The following is a 20113-nucleotide window of genomic DNA, read 5'->3' as shown; positions in this document are numbered from 1 at the left end:
AACCAATGGGAAAAATTGGAGATACGTACGAGGAATTAAGTGCAATAATGATAATAAATTTGATTGACTTTATTTAATTATTCATTTAAAAAAAGAACATATTTGATCACTTGAAGACATGGTTCGGAGACAGCGCTCTAGGGCATTATACAAAGATTAATCTACTCCATAAATCTTACAGTAGTTTAAGTGACCTTTTCCAAACACTCGTAAACACGTGAAATACTTTCGCACTGATCTGTCAATCTGCAACAGTGGGTACATGAAAAATAGGTACCTCATTAAATATTTCGTTCTCGCTTGTAATAATGAGCCCTAACACGGCCATTTTATTGTGAATAATGTGCCAAAACGTAGATGTGTATGAATAATAAGAAGAATCAAACATTAACATTAATTTGTAATATTGGAAGATGAATCGAAATGATAAATGGTTCATTAAACAGTGAGTGCTCACTTCAAACTCTAGATATAAATAAGTGATAAGTAATATAGACAATCCCAAGCGCTTTCAAGGAACATTGTGTTCGTATTCGTTTCTACTTTTCCACAATTTCTCGTGCCAATGAAGAGGACTGTTGATCATTTAAAATATGCATGTGACTACAACATTTCAACACCTAATATATTATTTTCTCCATCAGGTATCTTCTCACCGTACTATTGTTTATCTTTATCATAAGATTGTACGAATGCTCAAAGTATGTACTATGTCAGAAGAAGTAGCAGAGTTAATAAAATCGTATACCAAGTTATGAATCTCGTTGTCACAATTACCTCTCCTCTCCAATCCACGATTAGTCCACCTCTTACCTCTAATAAACCTTAAATTAAAGCTTGAAATCAATTTAAAAAACCGAAAAAAAAAGACTGAAATTTCCTCCTCTCGTCTAACAAAAATAAATTTGGGTAAATGAAAGAAAATAAACGTGTAATCGAGAAGTTGTTGAAATAATACATCAGGGCTCCAGAAAGAAGAGTGAATGTTCATCTTCTTTTTATCTACGAATTGCCAATTTGTCCGTTTCGATGGAGATCATAGTGGTTGCCAAGCTCGAATCCATTGGGAAATTTCTGCATGCAGATGGTGCAGAGGAAAGTATGATGGATCTCCTGATGTTCCTTGAGTGCCTGAGTGCTGTCAAAAATACTGGAGCACAGAGGACACACAGACCTCTCAGTGACATTAAAAAAATTGGCATGCATCGTCTGAGCGTGTTCCTCAAGTTCCTGATAGGTCGAGAACTGGTAATTGGCGCACAAACTGCACCTGTAAAGCTGTTGACCAATGGAGATGCCAGGAGTGGTAGCAGCTCCCACCTGACGATTCTGATGATTCTGATACTGGAAGTGTCCATATATGGAGTTGATATGTGCCGCTAAACGCTGTCTATAAGCGTAAATGAAATTCTGAATAGCTGAGCTCACCATAGGCTGCGAATGCGTTGCAAAGTGCTTCCGAAATAGCCCAGGGGAATTAGTCTCGAATCTCGAACACACTAGACAATTGTACTTGTTCGCCACTTGTCCCTGCACATGTCCCTGCTTATTGGATGGGAATTTCTCATTAAGCAAACTGTACACAAGAGCTTCAACATCAAGTGGCAAATTTTGGTGCTTACTTAAATGAGTGAGAAAATTAAAAAGAGTTTTATGATAGTTGTGTGGACAAATAGGACATACGTATGTATTCTGTGTGTTGTCAGGTTGTTCGACATTTCCATAGAACTGAGAATTGTGGGGCCTGCTGTAATGAGAACTCATGCCCATACCAGCATTCGATCCTGGAATCGGTGTAACTCGGTTCATGGGTTTTGCAACACCACCTGAGTGATCCTGTTTAGCTGTCAAGGGTGTTGCCTTCCTGGCCCCACTTCCCTGACCCCTCTGTGGTATATTCGGCAGAATTCTTCGCCCAGGTACATGGGGAGAACTCGCTGATCCACCACTCTCGTCGCTATTTATTCCATTAGCTGATGCACTCGGCTTTGTAGGGCTCTTGGCTTTCTTCAAGTGCGCCATTAAGTGCTCAGTCAACGTGTTACCTCCTTTATTATTCACTCGTGTCTCGTTACCATTTTTATTCTCGTCCTGCAATTCAGACAAGTTTTTCACACGGAGAAATCCCCGGGGTTTTGAGTGAACATTCTTCAGCAGAGTCATTTCTGCACTGTTCTCCGGGCACAAGTCCGGATTCACTGTTTTTTCTACTGATTCGGATGGTGTTTCTTCAGCTGTGCTATTTTTATCCCGCTCTTCCTGGGCTGATGTCTCCGAGAGAATCTCAATGTCACTGTCCACAGCCGGTGCTTGTGGAACTGATGAGGATTTCTCTGGGGAAATTGCCGTTTTATCACTTCTGGCAGTTGTCGATTTCTGGGGACTCTGCGTCACCTGAAGTATCTGCACGTCATCACTATTACTAGTTGTACTATTCTCTGGCATATCCTCAACGGCGAGAGTACTCTCTTGACTATCACGTGAAGAAATTTCGTTGTGATCTGTTGCTTCGTGGATTAAATTTTGATTCTGAATGAGGGAATTGATGGCTTCACTGGAGATTGTCTGTTCAGGTAGGACAGAGTTCTTTTCAGTGACAGAACCTCCAGTGGCGGTGGTATCCCTCATCGTCACGGCGAAGGTCGAGGAGTTCTGTCCCCTGGTGGTTTCCATGGTTTTTACGGGTATCAAATTAGCGACAAGAGAGGCAGAGAGAGTGGACTCTGAAAGTTTTGACTGAGTGAGAACCACCTGGACAGTGGGATCCTCCAGAGCCCTCACCTTCGGTGGTGACACTACCTTCTCCGAATTATTAACATTCGGAAGAGCGATATTAATGACAACCGGTCGATTCGCCTGTTGACTTGTCGCTCCTTCGTTGTTACCCTGAGACTGAACACACAGAACGAGTCCTGAAGCCTGGGGATTACCAGCTGGTGAGAAAATCAGAGATTGTTGTCCCAAAGGTTTCTTCGGAGCAATTGAAGAATATTGTCTGGTCACGAGAGCATTTATATCCTTCGTCGACGTTCCTGGTTGGTCTTTACTGCCTGGAGACACCTCAGTCATTGTCACCACAGGATTTTCCTCTACCCTCGTCGCCACGATCCTGTTGACAGCGTGATAATCGATATTGTGCTTAGCAAATTCACCAGAATTGTTGAAGGCAACGTTACAGAGTCTGCATATCTCCTTCGTCATGAAGGAGACCCTGCAGGTCGGATGCTGCTTTTGACACAGCACAACCACGTGCCTCATAAATGTTCTCAGGTCAAAGTATGAGTCCGTGCAGGCAGAACACCAGTATTTCTGCTGCACGTGGTGATCTAGCCAGTGAGAGCTGTGCGCCTCGGCGGTGGGGAACTCCGATCGACAGAGAGTGCAAGTATAGACTCTCTGCACTGATTTATTGAACTTCTCCAGGGCGATTGTACCGTCGAAGTGAATCGCCACATGCTCCTCCATGAGAGCTTTTCTCGTGGGGAATATTCCCTCGCAGATGTCACATATCCACTTTTTGATGTAGAACATGGAGGCGTCGTCTGTATATTTTTCCATGTGTATCGTCTTGGGACGAAGTAGAGGTAAGCGTGTTTGAGGTGAAGCAGGTGCTCGTGGAGAAGTTGCTTGTGGAGCAGGTCGAGGCTGGGCAGGTCGGAATAATGCTAGTTTGCCTCGAGAACGAGGTAATTGAGACGTTGCACCTAGCATCTGAGATTTCGTTAACACATTGATTTTTATCCGGTGCATAGCCTTCCTGGGAGATTCTCGAATTGGTGCATTAGCTGGAGAAGCTGAAGAGGTAGGTGGAGCTGGAGAAGGAGGTGTCAATGGTTTCTTGACAGGCTCCTTAGGAATTTCTTTTAGAGAGCTAGATTGCTTCTCCTCCCCTTTGCAATCCTTCATGTGATTCAAAAGATCGCTATCAGACGAAAATTGCTGCTTGCACGATCTGCAGACATATTCAGCCACGAAAAAATATTGCTCACCAGGCTGTTTTCCAATGGGATTTTTCCCTCGATTCGAGATACATAATTTGGGAAAGGAGTATCTACTCGCAACGAACATGGGATCCTTCTCGTGATTGAACCAGTGTGTACAAAAGACAGTGCCCACCCCAAAGAAAACAACTCTGCAGATATTGCAGACAAAAGTGACAGTGCCATGTCGATTTATACTAACATGCTTTTCCAAGTGTTTCCTCATGTCAGAGAGATTGCTCAGAACGACTCGGCAAGTGATGCAGAATAATCTAGGCGATCTACCCTTTCTCCTGTCTTTATTACACTCTGCATTAGTCCTGTAATGCATCTCGAAACACTCATTCCTCCTAAATAAAACCTGACAGATTTCGCAGAAGAGAACCATTTCAATTTGCACAGTGAGATCAGTCGGTTTCAAATCGTCAACGTGACAGGGACAAATGGCAACTGGAATTGCAATCTTACTCGCCTTACCCTTAGATTTTTCATTCATAATGGCAATACCTGCCTGGATTGAATCAGCCCTCTGGACCTCTGTGGACTCCTCTTGATCTGAATCGGGTGAGCTCACGACTTCGACATCAGGTCGAGGCCCAGCCTTTCGAGATTGACGTTTAGCGGCTTTGAATGCCGCCTCGTGCTCCCTCGGGGTGTGGCTGAGAAGGTGGGGACCCAGGAGTTCGTGGTTTTCAAATGTTTGCGAGCAGAGGGTGCAGTCAAGACTCGTGGATTTGGGCGCAATCCTTTTCTTCTGCTTTTGTGCTTTATTTTTGGACTTGGTTTTTTTACAGTCTGCGGGAGCACACGTGTGGCTCAATACCCCCTCTGCTGTTTCAAATGTCTCCTGGCATTCTTCGCAGGAGAGAGGATGCATGAGGAGAGTCTCTGGGGAAATTGAGGTATCTGCAGCATCATTGGCTAGTTGGGTAGGTGTACGAGGTGAGGAAGTCGAAGAAATATTGCTAGGCAGTTCCAGCTCTGGAATTTCATCCTCCTGTGCTTGTGGCTCTTCTGTCCCAGTGTCCAACTTCTCCGTCTGGTTTTCACCCTCAGCATGGAGTGGATCGATATCAGAGCAAGAGCTCCCTTCACTTGATATTCTCCTCCTGTTTCTCCTCCTCCCACCAAACAGACTCGCAGTGAATATCTCGTCATCTTCATCGTCATTGATATTCTCTTCCTGCTCCTCCTCCTCTTCCTCTTCGTCTTCTTCGTCTTCCTCCTCATCCTCCTCATACTCCTCGTCATCCTCATCCTCCTCATCATCTTCCTCATACTCATAATTACTTCCATCCTTGGACACTGTGGTCTCAGTGTCAGGGGACATAACAAGATAATAAGACGAGTCTTCAGAATCAGCTTGATATTTAAAGGCCCTGATAATATCGAGATGTCTCTCTGACAGATACTTCTTATCTGGAAACGAGTAGTTATTCTCCAAGGACTCTATCACATCCTCCAGCTTGGTCACTAGAACTGTTGGCTCCTTCATAAGACAGAGATCGGTCAAGTCCTCGTCGTTATCAGATTCATTTTCATCGTCCGAGGGATCCCCTTTCATACTCTCTGGATCTGGGCTAGGATCAGCAGGTGGGTCAGCATTCTCAAACTCCTCATCATCAGAATCCTCTCCTTCAGGCCTCAAGGGTGAAATCTCCTCCTCAACTCCAGAATACCCTGGAACTCTATCCGTGGTGTCCTCACAGCTGTCCATTATCAAACTCGCTGCATCCTGGACACTGTCTACATCGATATCACTGTCTTCATCCTCAAACTGATCTTCACCAGCTGTTGGTGTGACTGACAGCCTCGGAAGATTGATCTTGAGTTCTGTGGACTTGATATTCGAATCTTGATCAGTGGACAGCCTCTTGTTGACTGGTTCCTCACCCTCAGATTCAGAGCATTCACTGGGTCGTTTTCTCTTGAACTTCCACAGAGGAAAGGGCTCATTACTCTCGATGGGAAGACCGACATCTCTCGTGTCATCTGTCCTGATGTCTCTAATACTATCAGCGATACTGGATGGTGTTCTCGTTTCAGAGCGATTCTCATCGACATTCGACGAAGACACTGACAGTTTTCTAGATGATTTTCTTGGCTTTCTGTAACTCCCATTCTGCCACCGATTCCTCCGTTTTTTCACTGATTTTTTTTGAGGCCTCCATTTATTTATCTCCGAGCTTTTCAACGGCGTCAGTACAACAGACACACGACGACACCTCACCAAGTTCTCCTCATCCATTGTCGTAATCAACTGTTCATTGTACCCTATTTGTTTCAGGTTAACGTGTTACCACTGCAAAAATGCCCCGATAAATTACACGGACAACAATTCCAACAAAATTATTGAAACATTTTGAATCATCAAACTCACCATGACATCTGACTCTAGAGATAACGAAGCGAATTCTTTAGTATCATGTTTCACGTGTATTCAGAATCATCGAGCACTGTAATGACGCAAATTACAACATTGTTCCAACAATACTTCCATTGTTATGAAGAAAATCGTGGGTTTTACCTGATAATCATCAATTCAAATAGAAATGACAATCGATGACGTTAAATCAGTCGTTGTTGTCGCATTAGCTCGCATTCATGGTCTCAATTTACTCTAATTCTCCTTCAACAACTATTCTACAATCAATACTACCGTGTCCTGACGATATCGGCAATAAATCGCGACCTGATAAACCCAAAAAACACTTTTTCCCTGTTACTCCGTTTTGTTATGAAAAAACTTATTATGAATCACACAGTAATGATTCCAAATGAACAAGATCCATCGCCCTAACCTAAACAAAATTTCCCATAAGATAAAAATGCTCCATATGTCCTAGATTGCCGACAAAAATCCCTAAAAAAAATTCGATCGAGGCGCCATCGCTCCCAGGGGATGACGACGGTGATATGTCCTCCGCACCCCGTCACCTGAGCCACTACTTCAGTCTATCCTCATTGGTGGTGACTTTCGAATCCCCAGAAGTTCGTGTTCTTCAATAGATTGACAAGTGGGGGAGTGAAAAATAAAAATAAAAGCCGTGCATTTGAAAAAAGTGGGGAGTGCAGTGATCCAAGATTTTCAAACTTAAACTGAAGGGGAAATACATGGGTCATAGCGTTCGAGAGCGTGAGATGAAGGATCTCGAGTCGAAATACATCCAGGAAGGCAAGGATGAGCGACTCAACTTGTTGAACAATATGGTCGACGCAAGAGCGTGCTATAAACCCAGCGAGCGAGTAAGAATGCCCTCCTCATTATTTATTATCCATTATTTTTTTGTTATGGAAGGCCTCATGACTATTGTATATCGTGGAGAGAACGTATGCCTGCTGTAGACGTTCCTCCGTTTTGTATCTGGTCTCGGAGCGATTGGAGTCGTCGGCGTCGTCGGCGTCCTTTGACATTTTTCCATTGTTGGACAACAACTTCATTGTTGTGGCCCCATGGGGTTTTAATCGTTTGATCCCCGTCTAACCACTCCGGAAATGTCAAACACAGACTGACAACAATTTCTGGAAATTTCATAGCTCGTTGAATTTATTGACGACTCCTGGGGGCTGATTAAGAATTCTAGATGCGTCCCGGACACTTCCGGGTGAAAATCATCGCCTGGAATTTTTGAGACTCCGGAGAATGATGGGTTTGTCAAGGGGATGATAACTCAATTTACAGTGGACCAGTTTGTTGGATTTCCTGAGTGCTTTGCAGACTGGCTGCCAGGGCAATTAACTTGGAATTAGGTAATAGCCGGTAATTAGGGGGTCAGCCAGCGTGTCCGGGAATAATAATGCGGATTCAACTACGAGGAGCGGGAATCAACGGGAATTGTTGATAGTACTAATTAGAAAACTGAAATTTTTAATTTTTTTATGAGATTGAGGTTTTGAAAATTTTATTTCCCCCAGAGATATTTAGAGATTAAATTAACAATTACCGAATCGACACCTGCAATTCGATCCTGATGAAGCGATTTTGGTATCGAACTAAAAATACCTCCCCCACTTTAATTAACACCCCTCTCACCCTTTAATTAGCTCTCGCTGGGCGGAATGAGGTACACGATGCGTATAATTACCCCGACCCGGAGATGCGAAATTTGTTAAATTCCAAGAGACGAGGGCATTGAGTTTCATTGAAATTTCACTCGCGCGAATATTTATTTCACTTGATTTATACAGGTATATCTGGCGAAAGCCCATTCTCGTATTCGTTTCTCATATTGGGATGACATCGAGACGAATTAGGGGCACGCGGTTTCCCTCACCCAAATCCCAGCATTTTTATCCCACTTTATGATTATTCAGTGGTACAAGTTCGAGATTTCTGGTTTTGCCAAGTGTTTTCACTGCGAGTGAAATCTACGCATCATCGATTGATTGATTTCCCTTTTCTTCTATTGATTTTCTCCATCTGAACTCGAGCAAAACATCTGGTCTATCCGAACGATTGAATTCAATAAATTATAATATTCTACGAAAAGAAATTCATTTTATTTGATATTTCTTCGTATAACTGTCTCAGTCACGTTGAATCGTGGATTATTATCGAATTAGCTAATTAAGTGGTGAGGGATTAATTGATAAGAGCTTGGAGTCGCTGGATAATTTATTCTCTCCTCTGGAATTGAAATTTCAAATTTTCTGAACAAGCTACAATCCCCGCGGAATGTTTACACTTGCTCCGTTATACGCTATACTCACATGCCTGATATGCTGTAAATCGACTAGAGTTGGTAGAAGGGAGTCGTCAACAGGCTTTGAGTTCTCCACCAAATGTATCTCAGTGAGTGTCGAGTGCTCGTCGAGAGTGAGTCTCCAATCCACTCCAATCACCCCAACAATCAGAAATAAATTCGGTGCACCTCCAATTGCCAAAAACCATCAAGACCAATTCTTATGATTTTGTAGTTAGTATTCGGCTTTTCCTATTATTTCAGTAAAGCAACCGGAATTTTTGGGGCCAAGTGAAGATTGGCTGGCGAGAAATTGGCTGTTTTGTTTCAGTTATTGCATGGAGATTGCTTTAATTTATTTGAAAACAAATAGTACATCGTGCACATTGATTGAAAATACCGCACGAATACATGATACCATTTTCACTCGGAAAATATGACCAACGATAAACAGGTGAGTGTCACTCCGCATCCAATTACGTTTTATCATTACTCATTGATTTTTCGTAACATTGATAAAAAATAGTAAAGCTGTGAATTGGGTCGAGGCCTGTCTATTCCCAACTTGATCGATAAAAAAAAAAACTCAAAGTACCTTCATTAACTATCACTTTTTCATCAAATCAGGGGTACAATATCCCTCGCTAATCGATCAATCGACCAGTCGATCCCTCAACCTCGGTCATAAAAAGTAACATTAATTTCTAAGACTTTCAATAGCTCATAAACTAGATCCTCAGTTGAATAAAAAAAATAACAACTAGACAATTAGAAAATAACCATCGCGTGTTCACTGAATTTTCCACTCCCAAGTTATAAACTCTTCAGTTAATAACCGAAAAACCAATTGTTCTCTGATAACGACTCATTGAAAAATTGCAGTTGTGGTTCCGTGGTGTGCGCAGCAGTAAATTTCGTCATGTTTATGGTGTACCAGCGAAGCGTGACAAGTGCTATGACAATATTAAAATAACGAAGAACGCCCATGATTCACAATTTTGCGCTGTTAATCCAAAATTTATCGCCATCGTCACAGAAGTCGCTGGAGGTGGTGCATTTCTGGTTATTCCCCTCGATAATGTGAGTTATATCAATTAAAAATAATTAACTCCCACCAGATTAATCACGAGCAGATGCAGGAGATAGTCTTCCTGGGGAAGACTTATCTCCCGGGGGAAAAGCCATTTGAAACGTACAAAATCATTTTTCACGCTTGAATAACTCGAGTTAAATGACCTTGGTCAAAGAATTTACCTCGCGTGGCAAGACTCCTAGTTAATGACGACAACCAGGGAAAAAGAAAGATGCTCCACAGTTTGTTTGGCACGTATTCCATCCGGCAATGGATTCAAACGCACTTTCACTGGCTATTTCTCGATGTTAATCATCACTCCGCCAATTCTCCTACATCTGCCGAATTTCTTTTTTATCAGTAACTTTCATATTATCAGTTAAACATTATTTGTCTCTATCGCAGACTGGTAGGCTAGATTTCAATGCCAACAGAGTTACGGGACACACTGGCCCCGTTTTGGATATCAAGTGGAATCCATTCAATGATAATGTCATTGCCTCCTGCTCTGACGACTGTACCGTAAGTCTAGCTCATTAAAATAACAGATATTTCTCATCAATTCAAAAAATGCAAATTCAACCGAAAAAAAAAATCACGAACATCAACGCCATTTACATTATTTTAAATTCCGGAGATGTTCCCATGGATTAAATCAATCTGTCACGAATTATTTATAAATGGAAAACAGGTGAAACTGTGGCATATTCCTGACGGAGGTCTCTCGAGAAATCTGACGGAATGGCTTGTGGAGCTCCAGGGGCACAAGCGTCGTGTTGCCTATATCGAATGGCATCCAGTGGCCGAGAATATTCTGTTCAGCGCTGGATTCGACCACTTGATAATCGTTTGGGACATAAACCGAGGAGAAGCCATAAACATTATCGATCGTCACCCTGACGTTATCTACAGCATGTCCTTAAACCGAGATGGTAGCCTTCTGGCGACAACCTGCAAGGATAAAAAGCTCAGGGTCTTTGAGCCTCGCTCTGGTATTGTGGTGTCAGAGGGTATCTGCCATGCGGGTACCAAAGCCAGTAAAGTGGTGTTTCTCGGTGGTACGGGACGACTTTTAACAACTGGTTTTAGTAAACACTCGGACCGACAGTACGCCGTCTGGAGCCAACACGATCTGTCGAATTCCCTGGCTTGCGAGACCATAGACTCATCCAGTGGAATTGTTTTTCCGTTCTGCGATAATGATACCAATGTTGTTTATCTCGCTGGCAAGGGCGATGGCAATATTAGGTACTATGAGTTTGTCAATGAGGCACCCTGGCTCCACTATCTCAGTCAGTTCATCTCGGGAAATCCCCAGAGGGGCCTGGGGATCATGCCCAAGAGGGGGATCAATACTAGCACCTGTGAGGTCTTCAGATTCTACAAGCTGCATGCCACCAGAGGCATGTGTGAGCCCATCTCCATGATAGTTCCCAGGAAGGTAATATATTGCTGAAAGTATTCTATAATCAGTTTAATTTATTCTCGAATGATTACCAACATGTCTTATTTTTTCTTATCAGAGTGATCAATTCCAAGAGGATTTATATCCAGATACCGTAGGTACCACACCCGCATTATCAGCGAAAGACTGGATCAGTGGGATAAATAGTCAGCCCCTGTTAATCTCTTTAAAAACTGGTGAGCCCTACTATCCCATTTTTCTATTTTTATCGTCAATTGATCAATTGATTTTTTTTATCGGGACACAGGGGGAGGGATAACAACGCACAAACCCAGGGTCTATAAACCCCCTCAGTCAATCCCAGCAGCTGACGTAAACACAAAAAAGAAATTTGCATTTCTCTCGACGGAGACAATCCCGGACTATCGACCGATCGATCCCCTGGACATCGAGAAAAGCCAAAAAACATCGAACAACCAGAGCACGAAGATCCACCAGCTGCAGCAGAGATTCGGACACGTGACCATCCAGGTGAGACATTAATTTCAATCCACTCAGTGTTTGTGTTTTTTTTTTTCACTTCCGTTAATTATCGAGAGAATTGAGTCGTCAGTGAACTGTAACTGTAACTCGCTTTTGTGTTGCTTAATTCTACGGCGAGTAGAATTTCACGAATTCTTGAATTTATTCTATGAAAGTGAAATGGAAGGGAAAGCGAGAGCTTTCGATCACTTATTTTAAAATGATATGTATTACTGTATTGTTTTATTGAGTTTTATCTAACACACTAACACTTTGCATGGTCCATCAAGCCAACAAGATGTAGCACCCAATTCTATGAGCTCGTTAGCAAGTTCGGGGCGTATTCCAATGTTTACAAGGTAGGTTGGCTATTTATTCCCGGAATTATCTAGACTAATATAGTTTAGGTACCATTGATCATCGATATCATATACCAGTATCCAGACTGGCTCATTTTAGTTCTATTTGTCTTAATCCTTAATTTATCCAATCGTTCATGTGCTTCACTAACACAAAGAATTAACTCTTGGAATGACTGGGAATGTTCACGATGTCTGCATTAATTCGATAAATTGATGGGATTTTTCTTCCTGTTCAGAACAATGCGCCCCTCAATGACAACAAGATTATGGAGTCTGTGGAGACACCGAACAACGAAGCGGAATTGCGACTGGCTTATGCCAGACAGACTGACGAGTTGCGTCTCGTCAGACGACAGCTCGCTAACAGCCAGGTGAGGGTCAAGGAACTCGAGGAGCAACTGAGAAAACTCCAGAATCATTGAGATTATTTTTTAACTGGACAATTAATCTCTAATTTCGATTGATGGGAGAGAAAATAATTCTGACTCGTGATTGAGAATGAAACAATGCTATTGGTATGCTTTATGCTGAATTCTATGAACGATTCGATGGTGAGTGATCGCTTTGCATTTGTCGTCTACGATAATTATTGTATTGAAACAAGAAATGGACCTAAATCATTGTTTAGTCAATTGTTTTGTTCGCAGCTATTTATACGACAGAATTATTTTGTTTATTGATAAGTTAAGTTGATTCTGTGATTGACTCTTGTAATATTTTTTCAATTTTTATCCATTCCCCTCTGTTATTTCTCACATCAATTTTCGAATTTATCATCTTGGAGCATATCAATGATCAATTATTGTTATTTTTTTTCTTCTGTCGATGTTTACGAGTATTTTGTGGCTTAGAATTAAATGTCTGTGGAGTATTTAGAGTTAGAAAATCAATTTATGATGATAATTCAAATCAATTTGTACTGATTTGTATAATACAATGTTTATATGTATTTTTAATACCTCGATGTTGTGGATTTAGCTAATTTCTTTCATTTATCCCTCATTCAACTCACAAAATTCATGATTCATCTTAGTGGAGAAAAAAATTTGTTGATTATTAACAAATCCATTATTTTCAACAGATTTTTTATCTCTGTGCATTAAAATCGGTTGTCTCTCACTGTATTAACTCCCAAATGAGAATATAAATTTTAGCCGTGCCTTCAAATCAAAGATAAGAAAATAACTGCCTTTTACTTTACAAAATTTCTACTTAATAATATTTAGGCAGCTTAGAGTTGCATGAGTTGATGGAATCGCACAATTAGCAGAGAAGAATTTCTCAAAAATGGAATATGTGACAGCCGAAATAATCCATAAATTGATGTTGCCTTAAGCCTACGAAATAAAGCAAAAATGCCAAAGAGAGAGTCGATGGGATTCAATAACAATATATTCAGAATAAATATTGAACACATGATGAGGGAGAAAAAGAATATTTTACATTCTACAGACGACAAACTTTCATTTCATTAAAAAAACAAATAATCACGCTACAACAGTTAATATTCATGCGTACAAAATGATATGAAACCGTAGAAATCGAAGAATCATTGTATAATTTGTAGCTTATTTTTAAAAAATAAAGAAGCCGTATTAGAATCGAAGAAGGCACATTTTTCATTAATTCCAAGTCTCTGAAAGATTTAAGCCTAGTAATGAGTGTCTAATACCCTCAAATTAACTTGTAAATCTCGTAAAAATTCTCAAGTACTAAATAAAAAATAGAAACTGTCTTCAATATCTTTTTTTTGGACGGAGTACTGCTAACAGCATATCTCAACTATCCTGGCGAGGATTGTGGACGGATTTAAAAATATTCTAGTACCATTAGTCCCCCCGAGCTCATCTTCTAAAAAAATAAATGATTGTGGATATCGAAACGAAGAAAATGACTCCTACGCTGGTAGATGCCCTAGTGGCCGGATTGCATCCATCAGATGAACAGGTGTACACGCAGGTTCTGTACTCCAGAGTGTCCCCAACCTGTTTCACGTATTCACAGAAGTTTCCCATGTGGACTGATGAGCAGTATCGTTTCGTTCCAATTCCCCCTGATGGAGACAATTTTTTTAAAGAAGTGACAGTGAACAATGGATGCAAACGATAAAAAAATTACTGATGTGATAAAAAGCGTTTGAGTATTGAGCCGACAGAAAGAAAAAAATGTGAGATTAAATTGAAATGGTGCAGAGAATAATCCCAATGTTAGTTTTATGCTACTCATGAACCTCCGTAACGCCCAGTAGTTTTAATGCAATACTGAGCATCAAAAACATGATCACAGCTCTCAGGTTGTTGTGCCTCTTCTGTGAGAAAGCTTTCTCCACAAGTCCATTCGGTTGCAGACGTGCATTGATAGCATCTGAGGGCCAGTGCTCCATTGATCAAATCAACGAGAAATTACTACTGTTAGAGTTATTCCACAAGCTATTAGAATATTCGTTATTGAATTTGAAAGGGTTAATGGGTTAATCAAGGTGTTTGATTAAATAGATTAGTTAGTCACGAGCCCCTAAAGATTTAATTCAGTCAATTACCCTCGTAACGTCCAACATGTTTTACACAATACTGAGCCCCGAAGACATCATCGCAGGGCTCTGGTACCATGTCGATGTCATTCGTCAAAAATTCATTACACTGAAACTGGTGTTTACCGCTCGTATTGTTACATCGGTAACAATCAATGCCTCTCGCTGGGATCAATCGAAATAAAACAAAAAAATTATTCAACAGCTGTGACTCATAAATTAAAGAATCAGTCGAGAATGCGTCACGAAGAGCAGTACTCAGTCATCAAATAAAACACAGTATTTACTAATTACTGAAATAATTCTCCAGCTGTGATTATATAACGAAAAAATTCAAATCAGTCAATTTTTCGAGGAGGAAAAACGTGTAACATCTGTTCATGGGAATTCACCTGTTGCTCATGACGAGATCTTCACATTTGAAATAAATGAACTTTAAAATAAATGGGTTTTCTAATTAATTGGAGCTGGGACCGCACCCTAATGGGCTCAAGTGTTTTTTAAATTCTCACCTGGTGTTGCAATCGCAGCGAACAAACACAGCAACAAACAATATTCCCTCACGCTAATGGTTCTCATTTTTTGTTACACTGATATGATGAGCATTCGATAATGTTGTTAAACAATTATGGAGTAACGTGGCGGCGTGTAAACACTAACAGGTAATTGAGGAATGGAAAAGTAGCGTCAAAGCTCGAAGACTGACGAAGTCACAATGCGTCATAGCATGGCATCGCCCTGGAGAAAAAAGTGGGAGTAACAACAAACTATAGCACCTGCCCATCCATCGCCTACTCGTCCTCCAGTAAAAAATAAAAAGCATGGACTAAAAAGTGTCATGGGCAGTAAAAAATTAAAAACTCATATTTTTTCCTTTTGGTTTAATGGAGGGATTGGTACAGCAGTTCTTACAATTTTCATTACTCATGAAAAATTAACTTTCCAAAATTACGAGATAATTTAATATGTCAGTTGTTCATGGAAAGTATCAATTCCTGTGCATTGGCTTTGTATTTATTTATTATTATTTTTTATTGTTAAAAAAGGTGATCGAAATTCATCGAAGAATTTCTCTAATCTAGATTCACTAGAACATTTACTCCCTTTCAATCCGTAATCAGAAGAAAGTGAAAAACAGAGAATTTTCCATTTTTCTAGATTCTTCTCATAAATTAAATTTATGAATTTAATTAGCAAATAGACTATGTGAAGAGGATTGCAATCAAACATAACAATGAATCACTAAATGGGCGTTGGAGAATGAAGGTATCACAGTATACTCACTTAGAAAATTTTTCACTCGATAAATTTCCCTAGAGGACTACTAGAAAATTCGAAAATGAGATTTCCCTCCTGGATAAATATCGAAATCTCTCCGGAGTCACTCAAAAAAAAAAAATTGCGAGCAAGCCGCAAGCTTAAAAAAGATTTAGTTCTTCGCACTGGCCTTGGAAGAGCTTCTCTGTGTGGCTTTCACCCCCTTCCGGACTCTCTCAACGAAATTTCCCTTGGACATGTTCTTGTCCTCATCCCCCACTGACTTTGAAGACTCCCCAACCTCGGGCCGGGTCTTGACGATCCTCTGGACGATCTTGAGTCTCTTGGTTCCCTGCTTGACGACCCCAGTCTGCTCGACAATCTGACTCGTCTTTTTCCCCACGATTTTATGAATCACCTTGAGACTCTTTATGCCCCGTCGTGAAGATCTGATTTTAGAAACCACCTGGCCATTTTCAGAATTACTCAAACGTTGATTCTTCAGAGACTTACGATTTGTGGAAAGCTGACGTGAACTCCTCTTGCCACTCTTTATTCGTTTCACTGCTGTGTACAGAGATGCTGTACGTCTCACTACCCTAGACTTCGATGTGCAACTTGTTTCGCTCTTCTGACTGGTATTTGGATCGTTTGGAGTGTTCATGGAGGCAACAATGTCATCTAGACAGGGTGACTCCTTCACTGGTCCAATATTATCGTGGGATGCCAGTGGCTATGCATAAAGACATTTAATATTGAAAATTACACCGATTTAATATTTTTGGATTCAATTGAAAAACAATTCCACAGAGCTGGAGAAATCCTTCAACCCATCATCAATGAAATATTTAAATTAAATAGTCCCCAGCTCTGCATCGAGTGCAATCATAACGAAAATAAAATAAAAATAATTTCTCTATACTTATCTCCACATCCATAAACTACTGAGTAATCCAACTATCGAATCTAAACCCATTCAAAGCCTTTTGACACTCAATAATAATCATTAGTCAACTTACCACATGTTCAAGGGATTGTTATTATAAAAGCCTTAAAATAGTGCTCAGTGGGGTATGGACTACTTAAGCAGGAGCGAAAATAAAATAAAATAAATATAAGCAAAGAAATTTTCCTCCTTGTGCTAAAAGACTTTGAATTTTATTAACACATGTTATAATCTTCAGTTTTTTTAAATAAAATTACGTACATCAGAACATTGTACATAAATTATTACTCCGAATACAATCGATATAGCTCCGGGGGAAGTCAAGTGGATGATTATTTATTTCTTAATGTTTAGGTAATGAGAATGGAACACTCGGGGTTAATCACACAAATGTACAAAAAGAGCCTCTTCATGCTTTATCACCTTGGAATTCGAAATATAATCATCTAGAATTTGAAATCCACTCGTATAATCATGAATAATTCAACAAATTCATCACAACCACAATTGATAATGGATATCCGTGAAATTCAACAGCTCCCCCATTCGTTCCTCTATTCTTCTCTCTAAATGCGAACCCTCTAATACTAAAATTAAATATAAAAAATAAGCGTAGTGCATTGACTGTTCAATTCCATTAGACTTCAAGTTGTTTTTTACAGAAAAAACCAAAAATAAGACTCATTGATTTTAAAAAATGGAAAATCAGAAATTTATCGTACAAATTGCGATGGGAAATTTATTCAAGACAGATTACACTGTCTTATTTCGATATTATCAAGGTCAATAAGATTTTCAGTGCTGTCATTTACCTTCAGTCGTGGTCTGTGAATGGTGCCAGCAAGGGAGTTGATGTATGTAAGTTTCAAGTATGATTTGACACCCCTGAGGGAACGATACTGACTATTGGGTAAACGACTGTTCGGATTGCTGTTTGTCAGGTCGAGAATGGAAGGACCAAGTGCAGAACCCACCTGAAAAATTTACCCCATTATTCAAACAAATTCGCAATAATACATTCACCAGTGAAAGATCATCAATCCAATTAGTACCTCTTCAAAGACTGTTGGTGTATATTTTGGAGGGACGAACATGTGTCCCTGGAGCTTGCCAGTTCCATCCCTAACCCTCGCTGGAACCGTGTTCACCAGTCTTCCAGAATTGTAATTGCACTCCAGTGTGTAACTACGAATTAATCCTGTTAATTTGTAAACAGCCACTCGTCCTGAGCCTTCTCTAGACATTCCATCCCTCTTATCTCTAAAAAAAAATTGCCAGCAATTATTCCTTCACCCTTAATTATAAAAATAAATCACTGAGCGAAGAGAGGACTCACATGAGATACATGTTTCGCTCGGCAAAATTGCAGGAAGTGAAATGAAAATTAGGATTATTTATGGACATCAATTTGGGCAGGAGCATACACATTATCGTGTCATCAGCATCATCAAAATAGTTTCCATACATGAAGACTCCTTTTTTCGAGGCGTGTCCATGAAGATCAATGTACAGGAAGATTCCAGAGTCCTCTGAGCCCCTTGGCACTGGTTTATCTCCCTCAGGAATATTTTTAGTACTAGATTTTATTATTTCGTCGTTTCCAGAGCCTCCACTGGTAGGCTCGGTCTCCAGGATTTTTTCCTTGTCGTCTAGAGTCATGAGAGTGACGTCTTCAGTTCTTTCCACGATCTGTTGATCCTGTCCTCCCTCATCAGTCTCCTCTGCATTTACGACCTCATAAAAATTATGATAATAACTGATGAGGCTCTTGGCAGCGAAAATTGTGGGATGATCGATAGCCGAGGGATTCAGATAAACTCGATTCAGATTGACACCACGAGTGTCCACTCTGTAGTGGCCCCTAGCAACTCCATCCGGATTCAGCATGGGCACTAGCTTGAAGACATAAATACGTCGCAGGATCATGGCAATGGGATCGTCTCGATTCAATAAAAAATTTAGAAAACCATTGAACACGAAGCTGGACGGTGTCTCACCAGGATGCACTCTGGCACTGACAAATATAATTCTTTTCCCTCGAAATTTTCTCGCTCTCTCCTCAGCTTCATCAGGGAACATTCCCTTGAGCCTCTCCTCCCTCTCAGGCGTTATATTATGGTATGAGCTGATTGTCAGGACGTCCAGGCGACGACCCTCCAGGGATTTTATTGCACACTCTCGGTGGTAATAAATAGCATCTGTATTCCCGTAGTTCTGCTTTTGCATCCTGGCGTCAATCCTGTTTAAATACTGTTGAAGGTCTGTGTAGGTGAAGGGATAGGTGAAGGCGACATATGTTATGGCTTTGGGATTCTCTGATGTGCGAATTGTAAAGGATATTGTGAATTCACTGCCTTTCTGGTCCATCTGAAATCGAGGAGATCATGAGTAATAGATTTCTGCCAGAGAAATGAAAATGGAAAAAATATTTTCCTCTTGACTCACTGTGTAAGTCGGTTTATCTCGAATTCTTTCCCACTGGGGGTGTCCAGGGATGACCTTGAATACAGGACACATTCCCTGACTGAACATCTTCGACTGTCTGTTGAGATTGACAACATTGAGCTTGACAGACACCCCCTGGGCTGATGATTTAATCCCGAAGTAAAACCACGTCCTGTTGTTATTCTGGAATTCAGTGCCATGGCAGTCGTGCTTTGTCCAGACGTTGAACTCGTAATCTGGAAGTGTCTCAGAGGTTTTGCAGGGCTTCCTCTCAGTCTCACAACCATCTGGAAATTATTGAATTCACAGAGGTGCATTTTTACCTCAGCGATTTAATTTTGTATTGAGAAAAAATGGATATACCCTGATTGGAGGTGTTGGCAGCGATCACAGGCTCAACCCTTGCCAAATTGGCAGAGTCAAAATTGTTATAAAACACAAAGTTGCCACATGTGATACTTTGAACCGTTGTTGCCATGATAAAGTCCTCACGAAACAGATATCTATGGAATTTAATGCAATAATCACTTTTTTATCGAATTCTCAGTGCACCCCAGGAGATTCCAGGGTGAATCATCTGTTTTTATTTACAGCACATTCTGACCCCATTTTTCTGGTCGTTGTAGTGGAAAACAAGTCAATGAAATTCTCACCCCAAAGTCCATGGCTGTCTTGTCTCGTCTGGGTTTTCTTCCGCGAATTCAAAACGTTTTCAAAACGTTCAACTGGCTGTCGGTCCTCGACCGGAGATTCATCTTTCCATGATTGCACTTTTGACACTTGACACTTGCATCTAAAGAGGATTGACTAATGTAGAGGGGGTTGTGGGGGTTTAAATGACCCCAGCGACATCGTAGTACTGCACCCCAAGAAAGGGAGGGCGCCACACGCAATGCTGGGGTGTTTTTTTTT

At 40.7% G+C, this 20113-nt stretch overlaps 4 protein-coding genes across 11 annotated transcripts in view; 1 reads left to right on the top strand and 3 right to left on the bottom strand.

The window, feature by feature from the left end:
• Nucleotides 1-54: 54 nt before the first annotated feature.
• LOC105266739 (Zinc finger protein 521) lies at nucleotides 55-6819 on the bottom strand. Of its 3 annotated transcripts, none has more exons than XM_011305131.1 (4): nucleotides 6508-6819; nucleotides 6361-6436; nucleotides 1429-6282; nucleotides 55-1344 (listed from the first exon to the last, which is right to left on the bottom strand). In XM_011305131.1, the coding sequence occupies exons 3-4, from the start codon at nucleotides 6226-6228 to the stop codon at nucleotides 1003-1005; spliced, it is 5142 nt and encodes a 1713-aa protein (XP_011303433.1). In that variant the 5' UTR covers nucleotides 6229-6282; nucleotides 6361-6436; nucleotides 6508-6819; the 3' UTR covers nucleotides 55-1002. The 3 variants fall into 3 exon arrangements, with proteins under 3 accessions (XP_011303433.1, XP_011303434.1, XP_011303432.1); XM_011305132.1 differs by having other exon boundaries at nucleotides 55-1542; nucleotides 1684-6282; XM_011305130.1 differs by having other exon boundaries at nucleotides 55-6282.
• Nucleotides 6820-6934: 115 nt separating this feature from the next.
• Nucleotides 6935-13629, top strand: LOC105266737 (coronin-2B-like). Of its 3 annotated transcripts, XM_011305126.1 has the most exons (9): nucleotides 7141-7226; nucleotides 8927-9116; nucleotides 9545-9742; nucleotides 10140-10256; nucleotides 10426-11175; nucleotides 11258-11375; nucleotides 11447-11670; nucleotides 11952-12020; nucleotides 12260-13629. In XM_011305126.1, exons 2-9 carry the CDS (start codon nucleotides 9099-9101, stop codon nucleotides 12443-12445), a joined length of 1680 nt encoding a protein of 559 aa, XP_011303428.1. In that variant the 5' UTR covers nucleotides 7141-7226; nucleotides 8927-9098; the 3' UTR covers nucleotides 12446-13629. The 3 variants fall into 3 exon arrangements, with proteins under 3 accessions (XP_011303426.1, XP_011303427.1, XP_011303428.1); XM_011305124.1 differs by lacking the exon at nucleotides 8927-9116 and having other exon boundaries at nucleotides 6935-7226; XM_011305125.1 differs by lacking the exons at nucleotides 8927-9116; nucleotides 11952-12020 and having other exon boundaries at nucleotides 6937-7226.
• bou (boudin) lies at nucleotides 13468-15266 on the bottom strand. 2 transcript variants are annotated; one of them, XM_011305128.1, is made up of 4 exons: nucleotides 15066-15266; nucleotides 14563-14718; nucleotides 14254-14400; nucleotides 13468-14076 (listed from the first exon to the last, which is right to left on the bottom strand). In XM_011305128.1, the coding sequence occupies exons 1-4, from the start codon at nucleotides 15130-15132 to the stop codon at nucleotides 13868-13870; spliced, it is 579 nt and encodes a 192-aa protein (XP_011303430.1). In that variant the 5' UTR covers nucleotides 15133-15266; the 3' UTR covers nucleotides 13468-13867. The 2 variants fall into 2 exon arrangements, with proteins under 2 accessions (XP_011303430.1, XP_011303429.1); XM_011305127.1 differs by lacking the exon at nucleotides 14254-14400.
• Nucleotides 15267-15430: 164 nt separating this feature from the next.
• LOC105266735 (cytosolic carboxypeptidase-like protein 5) overlaps nucleotides 15431-20113 on the bottom strand; it is a 12667-nt gene continuing 7984 nt past the window's right edge. The window contains exons 2-9 of one of the 3 annotated variants that reach the window (XM_011305121.1): nucleotides 19855-19994; nucleotides 19565-19704; nucleotides 19202-19488; nucleotides 18093-19123; nucleotides 17809-18016; nucleotides 17569-17730; nucleotides 16324-16543; nucleotides 16126-16237 (exon numbers count right to left, since the gene is read on the bottom strand). In XM_011305121.1, coding sequence (XP_011303423.1) covers nucleotides 16218-16237; nucleotides 16324-16543; nucleotides 17569-17730; nucleotides 17809-18016; nucleotides 18093-19123; nucleotides 19202-19488; nucleotides 19565-19679 — 2043 coding nt within the window. In that variant the 5' untranslated portion in view covers nucleotides 19680-19704; nucleotides 19855-19994 and the 3' untranslated portion in view covers nucleotides 16126-16217. Of the gene's footprint in view, nucleotides 16544-17568; nucleotides 17731-17808; nucleotides 18017-18092; nucleotides 19124-19201; nucleotides 19489-19564; nucleotides 19705-19854; nucleotides 19995-20113 lie in introns of all 3 variants that reach the window. The other 2 variants (XM_011305120.1, XM_011305118.1) reach the window with 2 other exon arrangements.

The sequence above is a fragment of the Fopius arisanus genome, unplaced genomic scaffold (genome assembly GCF_000806365.1).
Source record: "Fopius arisanus strain USDA-PBARC FA_bdor unplaced genomic scaffold, ASM80636v1 scaffold00041, whole genome shotgun sequence".
Lineage (NCBI taxonomy): Eukaryota > Metazoa > Arthropoda > Insecta > Hymenoptera > Braconidae > Fopius > Fopius arisanus.
This window is presented reverse-complemented; position numbering and strand designations above follow the sequence as displayed.

What these genes read in the sequence shown, in the direction of transcription:
- bou (XM_011305128.1), bottom strand. Translation starts at nt 15,132, where the DNA reads ATGAGAACCATTAGCGTGAGGGAATATTGTTTGTTGCTGTGTTTGTTC. An exon ending in CGCTGCGATTGCAACACCAG is followed by an intron (nt 14,719 to 15,065) that starts GTGAGAATTTAA and finishes GATTGATCCCAG; the next exon opens with CGAGAGGCATTGATTGTTAC. An exon ending in AACTACTGGGCGTTACGGAG is followed by an intron (nt 14,077 to 14,253) that starts GTTCATGAGTAG and finishes TGTCTCCATCAG; the next exon opens with GGGGAATTGGAACGAAACGA.
- LOC105266739 (XM_011305130.1), bottom strand. Translation starts at nt 6,228, where the DNA reads ATGGATGAGGAGAACTTGGTGAGGTGTCGTCGTGTGTCTGTTGTACTG.
- LOC105266737 (XM_011305124.1), top strand. Translation starts at nt 7,095, where the DNA reads ATGGGTCATAGCGTTCGAGAGCGTGAGATGAAGGATCTCGAGTCGAAA. An exon ending in TGGTTATTCCCCTCGATAAT is followed by an intron (nt 9,743 to 10,139) that starts GTGAGTTATATC and finishes TCTCTATCGCAG; the next exon opens with ACTGGTAGGCTAGATTTCAA. An exon ending in CCTGCTCTGACGACTGTACC is followed by an intron (nt 10,257 to 10,425) that starts GTAAGTCTAGCT and finishes AATGGAAAACAG; the next exon opens with GTGAAACTGTGGCATATTCC.